This window comes from Trichomycterus rosablanca, chromosome 22 (genome assembly GCF_030014385.1).
Source record: "Trichomycterus rosablanca isolate fTriRos1 chromosome 22, fTriRos1.hap1, whole genome shotgun sequence".
In the NCBI taxonomy this organism is placed as follows: Eukaryota; Metazoa; Chordata; class Actinopteri; order Siluriformes; family Trichomycteridae; genus Trichomycterus; species Trichomycterus rosablanca.
In genome coordinates, this window is record NC_086009.1 from 16910563 (window position 1) to 16929141 (window position 18579).

General features: G+C 37.7%; 3 protein-coding genes across 4 annotated transcripts; 1 reads left to right on the forward strand and 2 right to left on the reverse strand.

Moving 5' to 3' along the window:
- Nucleotides 1–541: 541 nt before the first annotated feature.
- Nucleotides 542–3381, reverse strand: msrb1a (methionine sulfoxide reductase B1a). Of its 2 annotated transcripts, none has more exons than XM_062984799.1 (5): nucleotides 3227–3381; nucleotides 2081–2223; nucleotides 1656–1770; nucleotides 1086–1145; nucleotides 542–1000 (listed from the first exon to the last, which is right to left on the reverse strand). In XM_062984799.1, exons 1-4 carry the CDS (start codon nucleotides 3279–3281, stop codon nucleotides 1123–1125), a joined length of 336 nt encoding a protein of 111 aa, XP_062840869.1. In that variant the 5' UTR covers nucleotides 3282–3381; the 3' UTR covers nucleotides 542–1000; nucleotides 1086–1122. The 2 variants fall into 2 exon arrangements, with proteins under 2 accessions (XP_062840869.1, XP_062840870.1); XM_062984800.1 differs by having other exon boundaries at nucleotides 1080–1145.
- A 2875-nt stretch (nucleotides 3382–6256) lies between these two features.
- LOC134300137 (testis-expressed protein 2-like) lies at nucleotides 6257–13170 on the forward strand. Its single transcript, XM_062984801.1, has 11 exons — nucleotides 6257–7420; nucleotides 7999–8199; nucleotides 8609–8906; nucleotides 9256–9461; nucleotides 9855–9998; nucleotides 10155–10254; nucleotides 10482–10617; nucleotides 10789–10926; nucleotides 11492–11701; nucleotides 12083–12203; nucleotides 13020–13170. Exons 1-11 carry the CDS (start codon nucleotides 6257–6259, stop codon nucleotides 13149–13151), a joined length of 2850 nt encoding a protein of 949 aa, XP_062840871.1. The 3' UTR covers nucleotides 13152–13170.
- Nucleotides 13171–13249: 79 nt separating this feature from the next.
- Nucleotides 13250–18002, reverse strand: LOC134300129 (large ribosomal subunit protein uL3-like). The gene is made up of 10 exons (XM_062984793.1): nucleotides 17948–18002; nucleotides 17278–17470; nucleotides 16961–17129; nucleotides 16690–16825; nucleotides 15746–15932; nucleotides 15157–15317; nucleotides 14915–15016; nucleotides 14681–14776; nucleotides 14102–14221; nucleotides 13250–13371 (listed from the first exon to the last, which is right to left on the reverse strand). The coding sequence occupies exons 1-10, from the start codon at nucleotides 17948–17950 to the stop codon at nucleotides 13315–13317; spliced, it is 1224 nt and encodes a 407-aa protein (XP_062840863.1). The 5' UTR covers nucleotides 17951–18002; the 3' UTR covers nucleotides 13250–13314.
- Nucleotides 18003–18579: the final 577 nt, after the last annotated feature.

Genomic DNA, 18579 nt, shown 5'->3' on the forward strand with positions numbered 1-18579 from the left:
ATTGTTTCATTTGAAAACTTAAATGTACTTGTCATGTAAATTTTGTTTTCCTAAATCTCAAAATAGCTCAGGAAGCAGTAAGCAGTTAAGACAGGAACTGTTATAAACAGACCATTGTGCTGTTTTATAATTTTTTGACCCAAAGTTTATACAGTTATAGCCAAAAGTTTAAATTAACACCTCAGGTTACATTTGTTGATTTTCTAATTGTAATAAATTAGAAATTTGGAACTTTGGAAAGGCACACCACTGGGCCCAAAAATTACAGGTCAAAAACCAAGTCATGATGTCCAAGAAACTGTCTGTGTATCTCTGTGATCAAACTGGCAGTAGCTCAGGGCAAAAGGATATAAACAATATCGAAGGACTACAAACCTCAAGACCTTCGAACAAAAAATAAATCGAGACCTTTACCACAAAGTCAACAAATATTTCTTCTTATATATTAAGACATTAATTATTTGTCTTGAATTTTGTAACACATCACTGTTTTGTGCTCAACATAATATGATTTTAGAAGTGAAGAATCTATATAAAATAATGACAATTTTTAAAAGGCTTTATTGCCTGGTGATAATGCCTAAAAAGAAACATTTTTAATAAGACTTGTGCTTGTGAATCACTGTGGTCATGAACATCAGAGTTCTGAATGTCCACATTGGGCTTTATAAAGAACACTTCATATAATGTCCACAGCATCCACAGAACAGAACAGAGTCCATGTATAGATTCACCCCCAATCACACTGACTAGATTATAGAATTGTGTTTTTGCTTGTCAGGTGTCCACCTACGTTTGGCCATACTGTGTATTGTAAATACAACTGTATAATGTGTAATCCTTTCATGTCAGTATTAATGTTGTATAAAAGGAATTTAATTTTCTTACGTGTTCAACAAATCAAAAACATATCCGATTTAGGTCTCTTGGTTTCTTGATGTGATGCGGTTGTAATTCTTACATGACTCATCCAGTGTGAATTCAGGGGAATCAATAAAGTCTACAAACCAAAACAAAATGTACATTTTCATTGTTGTAAAGATTCCACAGCCACAATGGGATAATAAAGTCAGTGTTACCCCTGCCTCGTTCAATCTTTATTTGTCCATTCATCAGCTCACTTTATTGTCCATTCATATTTGAATCTGAAAAGTACAGAATGAGCAGATTATTATAATTAATAATTAAACATTAGCCTTGCCTACTCCACTCAATACATAAATAGCTGATGATGATAATACAAGGAATGTATATCAGGATTTAAGAACAACATCTATACATTATAGTAAACTCATCACTTCCCTAAGGGTTTAAAAAAAAAAAAATGAGAGTCAGTATTAAGCTAAATCTGTGTAGACAACTCAAGTTTAAATAGTTTGACAGAATTTATCCAAGGACTGACTTTTTCCTGAGCAGTGGGCATGACGCCCCCAATTCACTTCTGGATGGCTTATGTACTGTAGAATCAGTAAGCAATGCCTCCTACAGTCTTAGCCAATCGCAAATAAGCTTTTCCCCTGGCTTTTCAAATCGAACCAATAACAATTAACCCAACCACATTAACTTTTAGGGGTCACAAATGACTTTTTTAGCTTTTTGTTCACAAAGCAACAATGCCAGTTTACATTAGAGATTACACACAAAGATGACGATACCTTTTGGGACAAACTTCAGTGAGTTGCTGAATATTCAAAATCGAGAAAGTCCACGTTTGGGCCCGTCGTTCACAAACTCATGACCCAGGCCATTACCACACTTCCCACAACAAACCTGAAACATACAGTAATATTGTAAAATACACTTGATCACTTAAATAGGCAGCTACAATCAAGAAAGAGTTATTATCATTTTTAACTTATTATACTGTATAACTTATGACAATATAGCCATGGCAAAATTCTGGCTATATTGTCATATTGTCATTGTCAAGTTATATAATGAGTTACATTTAACTGCCTCCTAAAGTAAAACAAATGCTGTGATAGTTCTTTATTTACTCATGTTCATCAACAGTTGTCTTGGCTACATCTCTGAATCATGTTTGTTAAAAAAAATCCTTTTTACTTTAATGTCTGTTTACCTTGTATGCACCCCATTTCTCCTCCTGTTTGGAGACGCTGTCCTCATGAATGGTCTCGGTAAAGGCAGGCCAAGGAGAGGAGTGCTCATATTTAGACTTGCTGGAGAAAAGCTCATAGCCACACTTTACACAAACATAGATACCTAAAGAGAAGAACACTCCTGCTGAAAGATCCAGCTCAGATATGCTTATCATGGTAGCAGGCAGTGGTTTATAGTAGATTTTAGATGTTATTATGTTGATCAAAGCTGTTATGATAGACGTCTAGGTGAAGCTAGTCATGCTGGCCAAAGAGCTTGATTAAGTGGTCATACCGGGTTGGTTATGCTTGTCTGCCAGGTGGGTCAAAGTGGTTATGCTGGTCAGCCTCCAAAGTAAACATAGTTCACCACATTGGTTAAGCTGGTCAACTGTTTTGTTAATTTGGTTATTCTGGTCAGCCCCCAAGAAAAAGTCTGTTATGCTAGCTTACCAGCTACACCTTCAACATAAACCAGCTAAAATAACCAGCAAAGCTATATAATTTTAAAACCATGAGCAATAATATGGAGCTGTAGGAATTGGTGCCCATTATGTGAGGTCAGGCAGTGATACTGGTCAAAAAGGCCTGGCTCACAATAAAACTTAGAATCGAAAAGGTGTTCGTTTAGGCTGAGGTCATTGCCTGTGATTGATCTGCCAATGCCAATGGTGGTCCTCCACACCAAACTTGCCAAACCATGTCTTTATGAGCATTGGTTTGTGCACAGGGACACAATGATGCTCCACAACTGTTAAAACAAAGCTGAAAAATTACTTTTTTTTATATATTTTGCATTTATTTACACACCTGTTAGCAAAAGTTGTTGTTAAAACACCTAAACTTTATATTTACTTCACATGCTGACTATATAGCCCAGAGTACCCAGAGTAAACCCAAGTAAACATGGGAACAACTAAAAATAGAACTAAAACTTGGGTAAAACTCAATGATACAAAAACATTGATACTAGATAAGGACTGAGCTTTTTTGTAAGCACAATTTGTCATATAATCTAAGATTTTGTTTGGATTGGTCCAAAAACAGTGTAGTTTTGATTAGTTTGATATTTGTGTTGGTTCAGGCAGCTTCTGTCTAAAGTTTGCGAAGCGATTTTGGTAACTTACCCACGTCAAAGTGATCTTTATAAATTTCTCCTCGCGAAAAGGAACAAAAAGACATTTCTGCAAAGCGCTATGTGTCTTAAATGCGTATAAATATAAAGTTTATGGACACTAAACTTCGGTTTAGTCTCATTTGAGGGGTTATGTACATGCGCCCACGTGATCACTGAGGTGCAACCCTTCAACAGGCATGAATATTAGTGCAGTCACAAGATGGCAGCATTGAATACATTCTAATATTAAACTCTGTATTCATTCTGTTCTACTGGTGGAATTTCAAAGTAGCCAATCCACCGTCTGCGTGGTTTTGGTTCGTGCAATTGTATGCATTTCACCCTTTACGTACAAAATAACAACAAAATAATAACATCATTATTACTTCGTTACATTACACCACTGCCTGTTTACAGTTTTTATATAACCCACCTCAATTTAGTTCTGATTAAACACACCTCTTTCTTAGGTATGTATGTAACCCACCTCTATTCGTAACACACCTGTTTTCATAACTTACCTGTATTCATAACCCACTTCTATTCATAACCCACCTCTATTCCAAACCCACCTGTATTAGCAACCCACCTGTTTTTATAACCCACCTCTATTCCCAACCCACCTGTTTTTTAACCCACCTCTATTCGTAACCCGCCTGTATTCATAACCCACCTCTATTCATAACCCACTTTTAATTCATAACCCACCTTTATTCAGTCTAGCGCTAACCCACCAACATTAGTGGTGGACAGAATCAAGTACAGTAACATAAAATTTGTACTTTATTTGTACTTTATTTTGCACAAATATGTGCTGTATTTAGTTGTTTGTCTGTTTTTACGTACAAGTGCAAGCAAAGTACAGATATTTAAATTTTACTTTACTGTACTTGATTAAATATGTGCACCACTAATGTGCACATATTGTAAAAAAATAGTCTGTCCTCTTAAATAAATAAAAAATAAAACCTCACATACGCAGTGAACATAGTTTTAAAACTTTAATGACCAAATTGCTTTAAGTTTTGGGACAGAGAGCGTTTCTCTGGGCTAATCCTAGTGCTAAATGTGGATTCAGCAGGGGAACTGTAAGCTTAGCATTGCGGTGCTGAGGTAGATTATACAGTACAGAGAATTGGACTCGTTTAGCTACTGCAGTGACAGGGATTGAGAGTAATGAAAATGCACTGCTGAATAAATCATTTCATCCTAATTTTGTATCCAAAAATTACCGCTGATATCACTAATGTTCTTGAACATGGCGTTTAAAGCCGGATACCTGACGTTTGCTGCACACAACATCCACGGTAAGGTTCTGCAGTGCAGTGCAGTCTGTGGAAGGCTGATGGAACGTGGTGTTTTTCTATGTCACAGTAAAAGTCAAATGTTTAATGTAATTCTACAAGTCCAAATAGGTTTATAACGAACACAAGTGAGTCATAAAATAGCACTTCAGGTGTTTGTTATTAGAGGAAATGATGTTATTATTCGCTCTCGGTGTGAATGCTCTGTAAACGCTGCTGGTGTTTAGGATTGTAATCTAATGTAACGGTATTCCGTGCAGGCTCAGATCTTTATCGTGGGATTATAGATTCATTACATGGAGATGAGCAAAACTTGCAGGGGGGTTTCCTTATTTCCTATTGCTTACCTTACACTGACTACTTTTGAGTAAAATGATGAAGGCACGGTAAAATAAACAGCACCAGGGGAAGAGTTTATGACATTGTATGGACTACTGTTAACATCACCAGTGTTTCATACACATCTTAGCACATCTGCTAGAGTTTATTTTTAAAAAAAAAAAACACTGGTCAAAAACAGGTAAAAAATAAAAATAAAATAAAGGTTTACATTGCAGACAGGGCTGTACATACTTATTTTATAATGATTGCATTAATGTTTAAATAAATTAATAAATAACAGCTCATCAGATCCCTGCATGACTCCTGTAGTCTTTTTAAACCTGTGCAAGTGAAGCCATAGCCCTTAACTAGGGATTACTGCTGGTGACAGATACTGAGTGTGTTGGATTTAACCTTAAATGATGTCCTATTTCCTATAATAGTATTAAGGTCACTCTGGGTACTCGGGGACGCACACAAGTCCTAGTTATAGATATTTGTAAATATGTGTGTTATCACTGTTTTTATATATTTTTTACTGTTAAAATTGGTACAACACATTTACTTGTTATAGTATGTAACAGTGGGGAACAGTATTCTACTCCATTCTTCCAATTAAGAGCACAGTATATAAAATAAGAACAAATACAAACACAGTCATGCTTTAACCAATCTCCAATCTGTTGCCACAAAGTTGGAATCATATAACTTGTTTATTTAGTTGATTTTGTACGTCTGTTTTGTACATTGTGTGGCTGAAACACCTAGGAAGGTTGTCTACCTACTTTTGGCCATGTAGTGTGTTTTTGTGTACAATGTGTGTTAATCCTCCTTTAGACTTTCTTTGGTGGACAAATCCCAACAACACTGCTGCACCAGATACACTCTCACCAGTACAACCAGTACAAAGCTCCAAACTACTGAATGTATTTAGACAGGCAAAACTAATAAATAATACTGATTATATTGTTATATCACCCAGCCCTATACCATTGCACTTTAGACTGGTGTTTCCTAAGAATCTTTCAGCCACTTTCTCTTGATGTCTAGCTTTATTTACAACATTTGATTTGGTTAATTAAGTCAAACTTCAAAGTCAGCCTATAATATATATTTCTGTCCACTTTGAAAAAGGTTCTATAAGGCTAAAGCCATTTGTCAGATCACTACTAAATAGTCTATATAGAAGCATGGGTCTAGGTGCAGACAACATGGTTTGCCAAAAATGCAATTTTACTGTCATCACATGCATAAATTAATGCTGGATTTTGTTCTCTGTTTCTTGTTAGCTGGGCAGAGAGAATGTCTTTGTGTTATATTACAAATCCAGGCCTTTGGACCATTGCCCAACATAAGCCCAAAAGACATTGAAACCCTAAAAGTCTGTGTCTAGGTCGGCTTCACGGCTTTCAGCCATGGATGACAGCAAGTTCCTTCTTTCCCTGGACTGTGATGACAAGGGCCCAACTGTCTCCTTTTCCAAAGAGAGACCCCTCAGTAGAGCAAACAGTCGGCCAGCACTCCACTCTTCTGCCTTTCACTTTCCGCTCTCCTTTTCCACCCCTAACTCCCTTGGTGAGCTCTCAGCCTCAAGTCTTGGCACCCCTGCAGTTCCCTCCTCCCCAAGCGGTATTGTCAAATCCTGCTCTGCTTTTTCTAAAGAGTCAGCTTTGCTTACACACAACTCCACACTCAACCTTGTTGAATCCCACATCACCAAGGTATCACACAGAGAACCTGAATTCTCTCTCTCTAACTCTGACTCCAAGCTTCACCTGCAACCCTGGAAAGAAGTAATCCAAATGGCAAAGGTCCAGGATTTTGATCCTCTGCCCAAGTCGGCACCCTCATCACCCACTGATCCCTGCCCAAATCTGATGGGCTCAGGCAGCTTGTTTATGGCTGAACTGGAGGACACACGTCGCAAGCTATCCGAGGCCATGCAGGAGCCGTTCAGTAGGCTCAGCAAAATGATGGGCGAGGACTCTGGCAGTCCTAAAACTCAGAAAGGTGATTTGTCAGCTTTCCAGGGTGGTTCCTTGGGAGACATGCTGATTCAGAGTGAAGATGGAGTGGCAGGGCAGTGGCAGGAACAGGGAAGCCCACTGTATGAAACACCACAACAGAAGATAAAGAAAGGGCCACCACCAAGCTTCACTTCTGAAGTACGTCAAAAGCTTGGCACAGAAACCAGCCGCTATGAGGTCTGTACCTATGGAGATGTAATGCAGGTGCTAGAAATTCAAGAACATCCCAACAAATCACAGCTTCGAGAACCAGATCAGAAGTTCGTCAGAGTGACACCAGCGAATTCTACTTTGGGATCTTCAGACCCAAGCAAATGGCTTATATGTGTGGGTTTACTGGCCTACAGTTTCTTTGTTCTGCCGCTTTCTCCCTACATGACAGGACTGTCTGTTGGACTGGCGTGCGGGTTCATGCTGGGCCTGGCAGTAGTGATGATGCTGGCTCCAAAGCGACCTGCATCTGCACAGAAATCAATCTCCTCACTCGATGACAGCCTGCTGATGGAGTCAATTGGCACTGAGCCAAGAGAAAAGCCGCAGAGAGTGCTTCAGGTATTTATTGAGTAATTTCTACATTTTTATTTGTTTTAGCTTCTAAAAGTTTGAAAATTAATCAGAGGTGATTTAATTGTTGTTGCATTGCTTTTAGTCTATTATCTTGTTACAGTTGATTCTAATAAGTGGTTAAAGACCCAGTTTACACAAGCTTATTTCCTGCATCTTGAGAATTGTATCCAGATAAGGATAGGCCACATAATAATGACTATGTGAAAATGCATTTTGATTGCCCTGTATCCACATATTTAACAAAAGTAAATGCAACAGTCTCTCCAAGATACATTTTTTGTCAGAGTGCACATGATCCATGACAGCATCCCTGCATGGACGACTGTTAAAGCATTAAACCTAATAAAATGATTAAACATAAACTTTCGTGCAGAATTAAGACTTCAAAATAAATACTAGTTGTAATAGCTTTAATAGTCTGCACCAGGTAGTACACAAGGAAGTGAGTTATTCTTAGTTGTTTTTTGTCTTTACTAAGAAAATGATTCAAGAGTTGTTTTCTTGGTTAGTTGACATGTTAAATACGATTCTACATCTCAGCAACTGTGTTTTCTGGGCTGCAGGGCTGGATGAACGAGATGTACACCTATGACCCGGAAACATACCATCCCTCTCTGTGCCACTCTGTCTATGTCATGCTGGAGGACTGCCACCTGCGCCTGGCATACCCACGTGCCAACATTCCCCACCAGGCCACTTTCAACGAGCCTCCTTATGACACCACATTTGTGCATTCAAGATGTTTTCGGCTAAACAATAGCAAGGTGAGATTTAAATGATTATCCTGCACTGGAAAGGTACAGTATACAAACAAAATGAGGATCAGTGGGCAGTTCTTACTAACTTTACTTCCAGGGGTAGTTTGGAACTGCTTAATTGCTGATCTGTTGTTGCTTTTAGATCACTGGTATCCAATTTGAATTGTAAAATGTCAACATGACTGCAGGTTTTATATATAAGATGACATTGATCCTGGTCTTTCAACTACAAATCTGTTGTATCAGGAGTAGCTCCTGTCAGGTTAACATAAAAATCTGGAGCTATTGGCTAGTGGTGGACAGCCCTTTTTTTACCCTCTTCAATTTCACAATATAAAAAGTAGTGCAAAAATCTGACACACCTACTGTTGAAGATGTGGCATTGGATGACAATTATATGTTTTTCATTTCATAGGTGTCTTTGCTGCCAACTGTCTTGGCAAAAAAGAGGGTCTGGAATAAGAAATACCCCATCTGCATTATGTTTGCGGAAGAAGTGGAGTGTGAGGAGGAAGAGCAAGCCAGCAAGGTAGCCGAAACAGCAAGTGAAAGTGCAGACGAAGTTCAGCAGGTGGAAAAGGAATCCAGCCAGACCACCACTCTGTACCTGTTTGGGCGGACAGGGAGAGAGAAAGAGGAGTGGTACCAGCACTTCCTGTTAGCGCTAAAGTCCAAGATCCACAACAGGCTCAGCCGAGACGAGTCAAAAATAGGTGCAGCGCTTATGTTGATGTGATATGGATATTTTGACTCTAAAATAAGATGATTGTGCTATCAAATGGAGACAGCAATTCATCGCAGAACTTTATACATTGCCTCCCCTCGGACAGCCAATCATATCTGTGTGTAGATGGACAATAGCACCACTAAGGATTCAAACACTGGATCCCAGAGAAAGTGGTCTAGCGTAGTTGCGCCACCCAACCCCCCACAATAAACTTATTTTTAAAAAATGAAAAGGAATATATTTTATTAGCAATTTAATATCTAAAGCTACATTACAACTACTAAGACGTACAATATTACTACTTTTTGCTTAACGTTTATGTTTGTTTTCTCTAGATGTTTGTAGTGCTGGAGGCTCCAGTCAGGGCAGCACTGATGATCTGGCTTCTATGCTGGGTCTAAGGGAGCTGGCTGGTTCAGTAAGAGAGAAGATTTTGCTGGACTATAGCTCCTACATGGCTCACTTCATCACGTCTGAGAGCTGCAGCCTTACGCCCAGCCCCTGCCACTCCGAGCCTGGCAGTCCCGCTGATATACGCAGGGTGAGAGACCCTGAACTTTATCCCTTATCTGGTCAATATTGTGCATTTGCATTCAAAAGGTTTGACAAAAGTCAACAAAAGTGTTTTTATTGATACAGAATGCCCTAATACAGAATTAATGGTCCTATCACATGGCATAACAAGCAGTTGAAATGATACAACAATTCAAACTGTCATGTTCAAAACAAGCAACAACAATGACTCGTGATGCAGACTGCCAACTCTCTGTCGTAGATTTAGGATCTGATTTGGTGCCCTAAGATTTTAAACTGACTGAAATCTCACCCATAACCATGCAGCTGACCTTCAAGCCAAATCAGCCTCTCTGACATGTTTGCATCCTTTTTCTTCTTGTGATCACACTCCTGTGTTCATCTGTTCTGTTGACTGCAGTTCTCCAGTGAGCCAGTGGCAGGGTGCAGAGATTCAGCCTGGATTAATGCCCTTATTGGAAGGATTTTTTGGGATTTCCTGCGAGAGAAGTACTGGGCAGACCAGGTGGCTCACAAAGTACAGAAGAAGCTGAGCAAGATTAGGGTAAGACAGCAAAGTTAGAGGTGGTATTTAATAAGCCTAATAATAAGCTAATTCAGAGGTTTAGTTTGTTTCTAAAGGTTTTTGAAATGTGCTTATCTGCAGTCATATTGTAACTTTTATTGCTGTATAGATTTACTTTTTTTTGTCATGTGGCAGCTGCCATACTTTATGAATGAGCTGACGCTGACTGAGCTGGACATGGGCACGTGCATACCGCAAGTGTTGAGCATCTCCAAACCTTCAGTGGATAACAGAGGTGACACAAACACACAAGGAACACACAAACTAAATACACATCTGATTATTATTATTTATTAGGATTTTATTGTCATGTTTTACACACTTTGGTTACATTCTTTTTAATGTCATACATGGGCAATTGTGTTTCTATATAATATATAATTTTAAAAACAAGCTGAAGAGCTAGAACAATGTGCCAAAGACGATGACAATGAAAAGGTCTGTATGTGTGTGTGTGTGTAGGTCTGTGGCTGGAGCTGGAGGTTGTCTATACCGGCTCTCTGCACATGACTTTGGAGACGAAGATGAATCTGTGTAAGCTTGGCAGAGAGAACCAGTCTGAAACGTACAGTGTTACTGAGCCCAGCAGAATAGTGGGGTATGAAGTCCAATAAACTGTCTGTGGACCTCTTCAATTAACCTTTGACATGCACATTCTTAATAAACTGAAACAGTATACATTCCAAAATAGTATCAACTTCTAGTTATTAGGGTGCTGGATAACCTGACTCCATGTGTTGTTTGTATGTATGTGTGGGTGTGTTGTCAGCTCCAGGCCCAGGCTTAGTATCATTGCAGACAGTGATGAGGAGTCCTCCAGTGCAGGTTCATCTGATGAAGACGAACCAGTGCTCTCTGAGCCCCGGGCCAGTCCGGTTGAAAAGAACATACAGCCTGGGGCTGATGGGTAATACTCCTGTCAAATCCTTGGTACTAGGATTACTTGGTTACTAGTCTAAGCGAAGTAAAATTTAACCCCTCCTTTAAACCACATCTGATCACATATTGAAGAAAAACACATATCTGATCACATATTGATTTTTTTTACCTTTCCATATAGTACTTCAGACATATCAAAGTTCCAGATGTTTGACTTTGATCATAAAATTGTATGTTAGTTAAATCAGAGCTTGGATGGCACGGCAGTCTAATTCACTTGCCCACCAGTCCAAGCCTCTGGTGGGTGGAAAAAAACGACCGGCGACTGAACGTGTGTTGAAGGGGGCACATGATAGTCTTTGGCTCTTCTTAGGGCAGGGGTGGTGCAAGCAGCAGAATTACAATTAGGGAATTGGAAACGAGATTGGGAGAAAAATAAAAATAAGAAAAACTAATCTAACATTTATCACTTAAAAACATCTAGTCTGGAGCCTGTATTGCTTGAATGGTTATTCCATCAGTGTATATCAGGACTGACTCTTTTATTTAATAACATTTAGCCTTGAAACAGTCAGTCACATTCTTATCTCTAGGCATGGTGGAGGCAGCACAAGCAGGAAAATTCTGCGCTTTGTGGACAAGATTGCCAAGTCCAAATATTTTCAGAAAGCCACAGAGAATGAGTACATCAAGAAGAAAATAGCAGAGGTATCCAACATGCCCCTTCTGCTCACGGTCGAGGTGCTGGAACTCTCTGGAAGTCTAGCTGTCAACATTCCTCCGCCCCCTACCGACCGAATATGGTAATGACACGTCTTCATTTTAACATGAATTGTCTTTGTGTCAGCAAACAAACATAAAATAATTACTTAGTTCTTGTGTTTATGTATGTAGCAATTTGCTTACCAGCTTTTTGCAACTTGCATCTAATCTAAGATTATTGTCAGATAAATACCTGAGAATTTATTAATATACATCAGGAATATGGTACAAAAATTACTCTTATTTTTACTTATGACATACATGTTAAACTGACCGACTGCTAGCTGCCAGCCTATGTGCTTAATATGTCTAATAAATCGCAATGATTATGGTATATTCTAAAACATTGCTATAATTAATGCATACTAATTATGTGGACTTAAAAAGTATTGAAGTGTGTGTGTGTGTGTGTGTGTGTGTAGGTACAGTTTCCGTGTGCCACCAAGGCTGGATCTACAAGTAAAGCCCATGCTGGGTGAAAGAGAGGTCACTTTTACTCACGTCACTGAGTGGATTGAGAGGACACTGCAGTGTGAGTTTCAGGTGAGTATGTACAACACACACACACACACACACACTGGCTTATTAAGGCAAGTGTTTCTATAATGCAGCCCTTGATGCCCACACTATTGCTTTACCTTATAAAATAGGTAGTTCCACTTATTGGAGTAAAACTGTTCTAATATTGTTAATAATACATACTAAAATAATAATAATAGGTATTATGATAATAGTCATAGGTATTATGTAGGTTGACAGGCTCACATTACTCAGTATAATAAAATAAATATCTAACCAATATTATACTATAACATGAGTGTCAGTTATAAACTAAGTACAGGCTTACATTTATTGAAATATAATCTAATATAATCTGAAATACAATAGGCTCTTGTTACCCGTCTCTCTGTGCAGCATTGTGAATCCACTCCAGTCTGTAAATTAGCCAGGCCTTGGGAGGACAGCTGGTCAACACATTTTATCCTCACAGTAAATCTAATCAGCTTGAACATTTGGTTTAGGTTATAATAAAAAAAAATATTGAATCGATTTCTTGAAATAAAAATATGAAGGGAAGGACATATTTTTTTAGCTTAGCACCAAAGGCAATGCTGTGTAAAATAGTTACAAGACTTTAATTCAATCTGTTTAACACTTTAATAAGCAATCGCAACACCTTCCCTGGCCGTCAGCTAATCAATAAATACCCAATGAGTCAAACAAAATCCTAAGTATTATATCCAATTAGTAATATAATAAATAATAATAAAAAAACATGCTGTATTTAACTTGATCTTATACTGTTTGAACAAACTAAATTTAAGGTTTAATAAACAGTTTTCTACATTTGTCATGCAGAAATTCTTTGTGATGCCCAACATGGATGACCTATACCTGCCTCTTATGTCCTCTGGGATGGACAATCCCACCATATCTCAGAATTCCTCAGGAGAATGTCATGACAGGAAGGAATGTAGAGACTCTCAGTAGGATAATAGTGAGATGGGAAATGAACTGGATGGTGAGCAGTAATACACATCGCATGTAGTGTTTGATACCTGCATGTGATAATGTGCACGGAGTCAAAATCTCTGAGTCTAAAAGCTATTTTATTTTAAACATGTGCATTTTCATAAGGAGAACACACTACACCTCACAGAGTCTCCTCAGCAGGCTCAGCTTTCTTTAACAGGTGTTTCTTCTGAGGGCCCTACAGGACAAAAAAGAGAACAGGATCGTCAAATTGATCTCTGCACTAAGACCTAGCAATAACTATGAATATAATTTCTACTGTATAAACTGTATAGACTTATTCCAACAGATTAAGGTTGATGGCAGATTGATAATACGTGTGTCAAGTGTTTTTATTGATTTAAATTTGAGATGTGATGTCTTGACATCAAGTTTTGTAGCACAATGTACTTTTAATGTATTTGAATGACTTGTATTAGCGATGATTTGACCTAAACAAATTAAACTATTACAAATCCCTTTCATGAAAGGATTAAAAAAAATAAAGATACCTGTCAATACTGTGTTATAATAGTTTTTTTTTTTTTTTAAACATAATCCTCTGAACTTACAATTTCGATTATATAAAGAGGTTTTGCTCACTGTAAAGGTGAAAAGGTAATATTTGGTTATAAGCATGAAAAATTAAGCATGAGCAGCATTAAAAAGGGAAGAGATGGATGTACTAATCTTTCTCATCACCTAAGAAACAAAATCTCAATGTTACATCAAGACAACAATCCCAAACGTGAAGTCAACATATTTTAAAATAAGAGTCTATCAATAGGACCCTTAAACCTTGATAAACTGATGACAGTTTGAAATAGAAATTGAACCACAGGAGTGTAAAAAGCTATGTAAAAGATGTAATAGTTATTGATAATTAGTCATAATTATTCAGCCACTTCACCTTACTTGTTATGACTTACCATAAAGGCAAACTTCTCCTGAGCTGTCTGGAAGCGGCCATGTCCAAACTTGGAGGTGGTGTCAATGAATTTAAGCTCAATTTTTTCTCTGGTCTTGCGTGAGGTTTGCACAAGCAGGGACTAAAACATCGACAAGCCAATTTAGTTATCATGCTAACTTTAGATATCATACACATGTAATTATTTGACATAAAGAGAACATAATGTAGCTGATGTACACCAAGAATTTATTAAAAGAAAGTTAAGATAATCCTTTATTAAATATACTGTGAAATATATTAGTCAACTTCAGAATTATTGCCACAGATTGTAAAGATGGGTAGAAAATATTATTAAAAATATGGGTAAATCAAGCACTCAGTTACTTTTTTAGTTAATAACACTATTCAAAACACTCATCAATCAATAGTTATATTCTGTAAAACCTATTTTGTTGGTTTCCAATGTTCCAGTGGTTTATAGAAAAAAATTTCAAAATAACATTTTATCTATTTTTACCATTGGTGCAAATAATTCTAAAGCTGTATATACATTAAATGTCTTTATATTAAAGATTTTGTATGAAGTAAAAGAATATACCTTTCTAAGAGTAAGAACTCTTTTCTTTGTCCCAATTACACAGCCCTTGACCATCACAAAGTCATTGTTCACCTCACCGTACTGAGGGAAGCCTCCCTGTGAAAGGAAATCATGCTTATGGTCTAATTTTATTAGACATATTAAATGACAACTGACAGGCTGACAAAATAAATCATTTTATTTGAACCAATTATTTAGTAAATTGTAGTAAACTGTAAATTGTGCTCTTCGTACCAGTGGAGTGATGGACTTCTGAGTTGTATCATAACTAGTGGAGGCATTGTTGCAAACTACTTTTCCTTCTTGGACATGAACCCCTTTCCCAATACGGTAGATCTGTGGAACATATAGCGGAAATAAATCAGTGTTTAATAAATGTATTAATAAATTAGGTGTTTTTTTAATTAAGAGGTTTTTACTAACAGAAAAAAAACAGTTGGGAAAAACCAAATTGTATGTTTATTCAAACAGCAGACCTTTTTGTTAAGCTCTGTCCGGTGGTTGTATCCCTTCTGGCCAGCACGGGCCACAGTAAAGCCCACACGGGCTGGATGCCAGGCTCCGATGCAGGCCACCTTCCTCAGGCCTTTATGAGTTTTTCTTGGCAGCTTCTTGGTGTGCCAGCGACTTGTCACACCTGAAGGACACAGAAGAAACCTGCAGTGACCCTGAATGCAGTCTAATATTACACCAGAGCCCAACACGGTTAAATGGTTTTCTGTTTTTCAAAACATATTAGAAGTCTTCAGTTCTGTATTTATTAATATGTTTATTTATTTACTTACTCATTTTCAGGACATAGTATACCACAAATTAAAATAGTGTGCTGTAAATCTTATTCCAATGAACACCATCCACACTGTAAAATACTGTGGTGGTAGTTTTATGTTAGGGAGATGTTATTTAGTAGCAGGGACTAGCAGTCTGCTCAGGATTAAGAAGGTACATAAAGATCTTCAACTGAGGATGACACCACCACTTTCTACTACCCTAACTTTGTATCACAATATCTTGTGATAGATTTCATTTGGTGGAAAATTAATAACTTCCAGTCATGCATCTTACCCCTCATGCCATGGCCCTTGGTGACCCCAATGACATCAATCATCTCATCCTGGTAGAAGACAGAAGAAACAGGTACAGGCTGCTCTAGCTTCTCCCTCACCCAGTCTACCTTCTCAGCCACAGTGCCTCCGTTTAGCTGCACTTCCATGATGTGAGCTTTCTTCTGGCGCAGGGTTAACAAGCGCATCTATAAAAACAGACACCCAAATATCAATAAAACATTTTCTGGACCAAATATGGCATTAGGTACCCAAATGGGAAAGAAGTGGCGAAACTGAAAGCAGAAACATTTAGTCAATTGTAATGTGGAGGATACTGGCAGAAATGGCCACCAAACATTTAAGGTTTTTACACTTTGGGCTAAAAGTTCTGTTCTGTTTCATGCATGATCAAACCATCTGTTGTACAATATTAAATAAATCCATAACAATATAACAAAGTCAGCCAAGTCTACAATACTAAAATCCAAATACTGTCTAAAATCCCAGTGGTGTCTAATTGTGATTACTCCACACAGCAATCAAAATCTGCCATTTAAACCACTACATTCCAAAGAAACAAAGATATAAAAAAAGAGTGTAACTAGTTCTCAAGGCTTTGTATTAATGTGCTACTCAGTGGTTTATTTTTAAATTGCTATTTGAAACTGCTGTATCATGCTTACACTCACATGGGGGAACATTTATTAACAGAAGTGTAATGGTTTTTTAATTCACTGCATCAAGGTTGTCCTATGACTTCTTTGAATTATGTACTATAGTAGTTAAAGTACTAATTACTAATAAGTATACTATTGAAATATTTTTGAATATCTCCAAAATTGTAAAATAAGAATGTTCATTTTTTTCTTCACTGTACTTTCAGCAATATAGTGTATTGGGTGCAATATAGTAATTAAAAGGGGTTAGGTGCTAATTTCTGAACATTTGTTGAAGTTTATGTACCTGAGAATGAACGATAACACGAATCACAGAGCAGTACTTCTTCATCAGAGAAAAGTCCTTCTCCAGCTGCTTCTTGCCTGGTTCATCCTGCCACTTCTTGCTGTACTTGGTGAAGGCCTTTTTCTTGCACTTATACCTGAAAGTCATTTTATGAATCAAAAAGAGTCATTTTAGAAATCAAATGTAAAAACATGAGCCAGTTTAATGTAAAAACAAGGTAGGAATCATTAGTAATGTCACATTACTGTCTAGCTTGTACAAAAATACAAACCAGTTTTTGTAGAATCGACGTTTGCACTCATCACTAATGTGCTCAGCAAAGATGGTCTTGAATGAGCGGAGACCTTTCACAGTGCTGATGTACCCTACTACACCCACCACAATGACAGGCGGAGTCTCAATAATAGTCACAGCCTCCACCTCTTCTCGCTTTGATATCTCTGGGTAAGAAAAACATAGTTTTCATAAAGGACCACTGACCACTGCATAAATTCAAGTACCATTTACTCACAGCTCAATTCAAAATCTTACATACACTTTAATCATATATTAATATCACATATATTAATATCATAGATAATGACTTACTCATGCCAGTGCGCTGCACCTCTCTCAGCGTATGGGTCATACCAGCCTTGTATCCCAGGAAAGCTGTGAGGTGGACTGGCTGTTTTGGATCATCTTTGGGCCAACTTCTGATCTTGCCACGATGTCTCTTACTTCGCTTGTGGGGCAGAAAGCCCATGTGCCCATGGCGAGGGGCTTGGAATTTGCGGTGAGACTATAAAGAGGAACCATCTATACAGTCAAATAAACCTGAAGCAGTTATAAAGGGATAACGTTTTTGTTAAATTTGTGATTGACAAGATGTGGTCAGAGATTTTGGGTTAAGATTTTTGCTTAGGGTTGATTTTTAAAGCTCTAAACAAATACAGCCCCTTCTTTCAGTGCCACATTCTTAAAATGTGTGCGGCATAGTGAATAACCAACCAGTTTCTTAGTAGTTATTGTGATTGATCACAGCTAAATTTAGAGCAGTAAGCAAGCAAGGCAAAAAGTCTTTTCGCTACACTGACCACTTGCTAAATGACACTGACAACATTCTACATTTCCACATACAAATAATATCCCAAGGGATTCTGTTTAACAAGCCGTACTGAAGTACAAATTGTCAAGTTAAGGTTAAGGGTCATCACAAAAATAAAATAGTCACTGAAAGCTAACAATAATGTTACAAAATAGATGTGAGATCACTGACCATGGCTGTTTACCCAGTGGAGACTCGAGGCAGAGAGAGACAGGGCAGAGAGCTGTTCCAAGACTCATTCTAAAGATGACCCAAAGTTTAAGGACTCTAAACCAGTGGTTGGCTCAATTATAGGGAGGTATTGCTTTTCACATTACCCTGATGCTGCCAAGTGGTGACACTGAGAGGACTCTTAGATCTGATGTGGTTTGGTAACAGTGGAATCAACAAACATTAATTTAAAGATGGTGGAAGGGGTTGCGTAAGATCTGACAAACTGTTCATGTTGAGTTAAACTGATAATATGTAGATACAACGGACTACATTTTTAAACAGTTTTACCTCACTATATTTTTAAGTTCTTAGGCTGTTAATTTAATTTCAGCTATGTGATACGCACCCTGACTGACACACAAGGGCTTAGCAGATGTGGAATGGAAATGCAATGCAATGAAGCATAAGTTTGCCAAGTATTATACAGACAAAATGTTTTTTTAATTAAAAAAAATATAAGTAGGCCTGGTTTTGTTTACATAGTTCAAGATTTGTTCACTTCTTTGGGTCACTACAAAAATCCACACAGCTTATTTTATACTCTTGGACTATTCAGCATTATTTTAAAATCTACAAAAAAATAATAAAAT

Bases quoted from the DNA above. Each gene is read 5' to 3' on its own strand.
- LOC134300137 (XM_062984801.1), top strand. From the start codon at position 6,257: ATGGATGACAGCAAGTTCCTTCTTTCCCTGGACTGTGATGACAAGGGC. The intron at 7,421-7,998 runs GTATTTATTGAG...TCTGGGCTGCAG, and splicing joins AGCCGCAGAGAGTGCTTCAG to GGCTGGATGAACGAGATGTA. The intron at 12,204-13,019 runs GTGAGTATGTAC...TTTGTCATGCAG, and splicing joins CACTGCAGTGTGAGTTTCAG to AAATTCTTTGTGATGCCCAA.
- LOC134300129 (XM_062984793.1), bottom strand. The intron at 17,130-17,277 runs GTAAGTCATTAT...TTTCTTACCCAG, and splicing joins GGTGCAGCGCACTGGCATGA to AGATATCAAAGCGAGAAGAG. The intron at 15,318-15,745 runs GTAAGATGCATG...TGTGTCCTTCAG, and splicing joins CAAGGGCCATGGCATGAGGG to GTGTGACAAGTCGCTGGCAC.